At 34.4% G+C, this 5,506-nt stretch overlaps 1 protein-coding gene across 2 annotated transcripts; it reads left to right on the top strand.

Moving 5' to 3' along the window:
- The first annotated feature begins 1,805 nt into the window (after window positions 1-1,805).
- On the top strand, window positions 1,806-3,536 carry LOC134272975 (uncharacterized). Of its 2 annotated transcripts, XM_062755143.1 has the most exons (5): window positions 1,806-2,055; window positions 2,455-2,565; window positions 2,905-2,932; window positions 3,038-3,221; window positions 3,420-3,536. In XM_062755143.1, exons 1-4 carry the CDS (start codon window positions 1,836-1,838, stop codon window positions 3,174-3,176), a joined length of 498 nt encoding a protein of 165 aa, XP_062611127.1. In that variant the 5' UTR covers window positions 1,806-1,835; the 3' UTR covers window positions 3,177-3,221; window positions 3,420-3,536. The 2 variants fall into 2 exon arrangements, 1 of the variants encoding a protein (XP_062611127.1); XR_009993329.1 differs by lacking the exon at window positions 2,905-2,932.
- Window positions 3,537-5,506: the final 1,970 nt, after the last annotated feature.

Below are 5,506 nucleotides of genomic sequence, written 5' to 3'. Positions count from 1 at the left end.
CCACTGTCCACTTTCCTTATTTATTAATGATATTCCACTTTTTCCTGCTTATGGTGTTTATGTTTACCAAGGAAATCTCTACTTTAGATCAACTTAATCTGATCATTTTTTGAAACCAAAAATGACTACTCTCAAATAGGTTAATGCGATTTAAGCAACCTCATTTTATATCAGACCGACAACGGTAGCCTAGTGGTAGAGCGTTCGCTTTGTGATCGGGAACCCGGGCTCGATTCTCGTTCGCAGCGCCGCCTCAAACCTAAGACGTAAAGATAGGCAGTGACTGTTCCTTCGCCAAGCGCTCGGCACTAGAAGTGAGTCAAGGGTCTTTCGGATATGACCTTAAAAAACGTAGGTCCCGTGCGTTGGCACGATAAAGATCCCTCCCTGCTCAATGGCCCTGAGTGCCGAGTATAGGTCTAAATTTGAATCCCTTCACCGACAAACGGTGACATCTCCATATGAGTGAGAGTGGGACGTTCAACAATATACAATCAGTATTTCGCGATAATGATCTTTTTCCTTTTTGGGGACTGTCATTGAATTGGTCTGTCTGAATACCCCCGGTATTCAATACATTAGGCTCACGGCAGTTGTGATGGGTCAACACGGGATAATATCTTCTTTTACAAACGTGACTAAAAATCTTGAATAACAGGTAGCCAACTACTTACTTACTTTCTGCCTGCGATGCCTTTGTGTATATGGCAGTAGCTAGGGTTCTCCATCTATGTATCTTGCAATGGCTAACTTTTGGAGTGTGCACCAGCTTCTCTTATAATTCTTTAATTCAGGCTTCCACTGTTCAAGGCCAAATGACTTTGGGCCTTCTCCTTTTCCGTTTTCTCTGTGGTATCCAGAAGAGAGCTGTCCTCATGATACTGTCTGGGTCCCTCCTTAGTTCAAGGAGGAGCCAGTTCCATCGTCTTCTGATGATAATTGTAGCATGTTGAGAAGATTCTGCTTTGAGATGGTGTTTGACCAAAACATTCCTAGGCTAAGGTCACCCTATGTCTTTCTCCAATCCACTCTGATCTATATGAGTATAGGTAGAATGCAGCTCTTGTATAGTTTCGCCTTTGTTCTTATTGTACATGTCTATGCCTTATTTACAATATTTTGTTTGGATTGCTTTTAATAGATCAATACTTTTTTGATCTTCTTCAAGTAGCGTTATTATATCCCGATCATGACAAAAGGAGCACAAAGCGGGTGTGACCGGTCGGAAGGGGATGCTCATTTTTTCCTGGCACCTGATCCCACCTCTGATGTTTCGGGGGTCAGTGTTTGCTCTGCTCCTTTTTTATATCATATACCTAGTAGTGTATCAGTTCGCACTTTTTGAAAATTTGTTCAACGTTTATGACATCAAAATAAAACGTAATCTTTAAGCTTTGACCCCCTTTCCGTGTTATATGGTGTTTTGAATGTCGTAATTTCCACACTTTATATGCAAAATACATGTGGATTGTAAATATTCCTCCATATATTTCACCTTACAATATCATATCTTAAGGCATTGGTATCTGTTTAAATAATTATAATTAACTACTAGTATGTCATAGTTTCTATTTCTATATTTTCATTTCTTTTTTGCACATTAACATGCCAAAGTTAAATGTATTTATTATAGAAATATTATTACTTCCTTAATTCGGTACTTTATGCAATCTTTAATTTTCGGTTTAAAACTAAAATGAGACGTTGATGTCGATGGTTATGTATTTAACTACGCCATCGCATACCATAGCCATGGAAAGATAAACCCGTAAAGGTTCAGTGATAATAAAGTGTGTAGTTCAGGTATATCCAAGGAATCAACTTCCTTTTTCGTTATGTACAATACCTATATTCACCTGATTCTCCTGTTTAATCTGGATATATTAACCTCTGGTATTTTGTTTGAATATCGACTGAGATGCCCGGATACCGCGGATAAATGGCGGGAGAACTCTGACAGTTACATCTGTCATGGCGACAGGGTGTATCACTGCATGCAGGACCAAGATGGCCGTTACGTTGTTTTCTGTGCATCCAGTATTTGGATTCAACCGGGTTGGATTTTTAAAGAAAAAAAATAATTAACGAGTTTATGTTTTACTTCTATTTTCAGACAATTTTATCTTGTTTAATTTACTTTCAGTTTAAATTACATAGTTTAGTGTAGTATAACATGTATAACACATTTTAAATAGTAACCGATCTCAATGAGGTATGTAACGCCCTGATAGTTTTGGGTTATTTTATTTTTGTATTTTAAAATTGTTACACGATGAAATTTAAAAAACATTAATCAAAAGACACCCTTTACATTTAGAACACTGCCAGATTAGAACTTAAATTCTCGTACTGAATTTTTCCTCGTTTTGATAAATTATGCATAAATTTAAATACAGCGAGTTGTGTATTTTGTTGAAAAACAAATATAATAAATATTTTCTTTCTTCCTTACAGATTACTGTCCAGAATTTAACGCTAAAGCTTCCCTGATTGATGTTATTCTGTGTCAGGGGGCAGTGGAGGGGTGTCCTGGGAATATTTATCTGTCCAACACAGTATATCAATGTAGGTCACGCTGTATCTGTTATCAGTACATCTTCATTGATACAGAGAATATCTTAAGTTTATGTTAATGAAATACGTGAGTCAAACTAATAGCTGCTGATAAGAAATTATGAGGCCTGCTCTGATTATTTTATCAGTGGCTAGGACTATATAACCTTAATAATTAATAAGAGGGTACAAATCTTAGGAAAAATATTAACTTCAAACAGCAAAGCTGACACTGTTAATTGTATACTTTATAAAAAATGTTCCGCACTTTTAAAGTGACTTATTTTCAGTTGTATTCATTAACGTATTTTTTCTTAAAATTAAATAAAAATGAACATTTTCTCCTCTTAGATCCAAGCTGCTTTCGGACTTTAATTAGGTAATTTTGATTTTGAATGAGAGATTTCTAATTTAACTCGGAATTTATCATGTATTTTAAAGCATACATATTTTATGGGTACAATTCTATAATATGTTTTCTTAGATCAACTACACCCTCTCCATCTTCTGATAACAGAACTGTGACAAGGATAACAGAGCTGAGATACACGTATGTTGCAAAGAAAATTACAAACGAACATATTTATATGTTAAAAGAATGCCATTTATACCAATTTTTTTAATTTCAGGACCTGGGGCCAAGCTAAACCGAAAAATGAAAAAGAAAGGTACATGAATAAACTGTATATAACACTCCTTTAAAAGTTAATGCTCTAGCCGTAATAAAAAATAAACAAGGTTTTACTTTGATATTCATTCCCAATAAATTAAGTAGAAGTATTATATAATAAATGATAGTGACATATCAGGTAAATGAAAAGAGAATGTTTTCAATTATTTTTCAATGGGATTTTCTTCTTTTCAAGAGCTTCGACGGTTTCGAATGGGGTTATTCCGGGAATAGTCGTGGGAATAATCCTACCGATCCTTGTTTTCCTTGCAATTATCTTCTTTGTGAAAAGGAAAAGGCCAAAAAAAAATGAGAAAGGTATTCAGCACACAACGTAAAGAAATTAGACAAAAAAGGCCTCAGCTGTATTTTATTTAATTTTGAAAAAGATAAGAAAAGCTAACGAATTACTACCTTGCTCGCAAACATAACTTCTTTTTTTGACTGACAAAGTTCATTAAATTTTTAGGCCACAATTTTCATCCTTACTTTGCTTACTATCTCAACTCCTTTTTCTCTGTAGTAATATTTTGCGATCATCTCCATATGGTGTTTACATCTACCAACTTATTCTGTATTCCCAAGCATGTTATAATCATGATCAATTTTTAAACCGACGGATAAGTTGATATAACTTCGTTTGAAAACAACATATTGATACAATTATTGATAAAACATTGAAACATTGCTTTTTTGTATCAAAAGTGAAAATTTGTTACCATCTCAATACTTTTATTTAAAATTTAATTTTAAAAAGTACACCTGTAACAGCAATTTAAAAATAGAATAGAACAAATTAGAATCACTACCTCAAAGATGAACCCATTCAGTAAGATTTATGGAAGTAATATTGGCATTTAAAAAATAAATTAAAAAATAAAATTGTTTTTACAGAAGCAAAATCACATGTATATGAGTCCAAATCGAACAATTTAAAAGAAGAGGAAACTGATATACCTCAATCAGGTAATAATCTCACACTTACCTTAAGATTTACCTTGTTTAAAGTATGAATTGCTTCTTTTACACACATATTTATGCTCTCCTTGACACTCCGGAAATGTAGTCCAGGTCATTTTTAAGGCACAGCTTATAGCTGTCAAGGTGCCCAATTTTCTGGCGTGACTGATTAAAATTTGATTTTTTTTCTAAATATGCATTCCAGTGTATTTCTGTACTCTTGGTTTTCCTAGGAAAATTTCTTTAACACAATAAATAAAGATCGATTCCTAAGTATGGTAATTCTTGTTTCCAGTTTTTAAAGGAACACTGATATTGAAATTAAGGTCATGCTAATGAGTTCAAAAAATGCTAAAAAGTATATAAAAAAAGGAAAATAAGAGGTGGAATCTAGCTATTTGGAGCATGAAACATCCTCTGTCGGGCAATCATATTCGTCATCTTAGCTCAAACTGTATCACCTTTCGCATGCACATTTCAATTACATCATGTACAACACTGTAGTAATTTTTCTATCGGACTTCCTAAGGGTAGCATTTGCTCTCCGTTATTAGCAGACCTATTATAATATTCATATAAAACAGAATTTGTGCAAAATCTTATGCATGAAAAGAACAAACCACTTGCTGTGGCCTTCAATCACGCAACTCGACATTTAGCTTTATCTATGACGTATTGTCAATTAACAATGGTAATTTCCATTCCTATGTCGAAACGATTTAGCCCGGTGAGCTTGAGATAAAAGAAACAAAATCTGACACATCTGTTTCTTACTTGGATAATTTACTTGAAAAAGACACTAATGGTAATCTAATAACCAAATTATATGATAAACATTTCGTAAGTTCTATGTTCGGTACAATGACCTTGTTAGCAAATGAAATTTATCATCAAGTCAAATGCTGACTGACGTTTTTAATACCATTTGTTAGTTCATTATTTACACACTGAATTGACGACTGATTTTCCTTTTATTTCTCCATCATGACAAAGAGCACACGGCGGGTGTGACCGGTCGGCAGAGGATATTCAATCCCTCATGTCACCTGATCCCACCTCTGATGTTTTGGAGGTCCGTGTTTGCTCTGCTCCTATTTTTGTATTTTTGGGAGTTGAACTATGTTCAGACTCCCTTGGTTGTCACGCGATTTGTAGCGCAGTAATTTTAAAATGCATTATATAGCGGCTGTCGTAGTGTTTCTGTGTCACCCAATTTACTCCCCTGTGATATTCAATACAAACTCGCACCAGTCTATATAAACTCGAAGAAGCTTCCGCAATAAAAATAGTCCATCTCATTTTTCTTAATTATCAAATTTTGGT

This window comes from Saccostrea cucullata, unplaced genomic scaffold (genome assembly GCF_032062105.1).
Source record: "Saccostrea cucullata isolate Sc308-1 unplaced genomic scaffold, CSIRO_AGI_Scuc_v1 ctg930, whole genome shotgun sequence".
Classification (NCBI taxonomy): Eukaryota; Metazoa; Mollusca; class Bivalvia; order Ostreida; family Ostreidae; genus Saccostrea; species Saccostrea cuccullata.
Note: the sequence above shows the minus strand (reverse complement) of the source record. Positions and strands in the feature narration are given on the sequence as shown.

What these genes read in the sequence shown, in the direction of transcription:
- LOC134272975 (XM_062755143.1), top strand. Translation starts at nt 1,836, where the DNA reads ATGTACAATACCTATATTCACCTGATTCTCCTGTTTAATCTGGATATA. An exon ending in CAGTATTTGGATTCAACCGG is followed by an intron (nt 2,056 to 2,454) that starts GTTGGATTTTTA and finishes TCTTCCTTACAG; the next exon opens with ATTACTGTCCAGAATTTAAC. An exon ending in GTCCAACACAGTATATCAAT is followed by an intron (nt 2,566 to 2,904) that starts GTAGGTCACGCT and finishes TTCTCCTCTTAG; the next exon opens with ATCCAAGCTGCTTTCGGACT.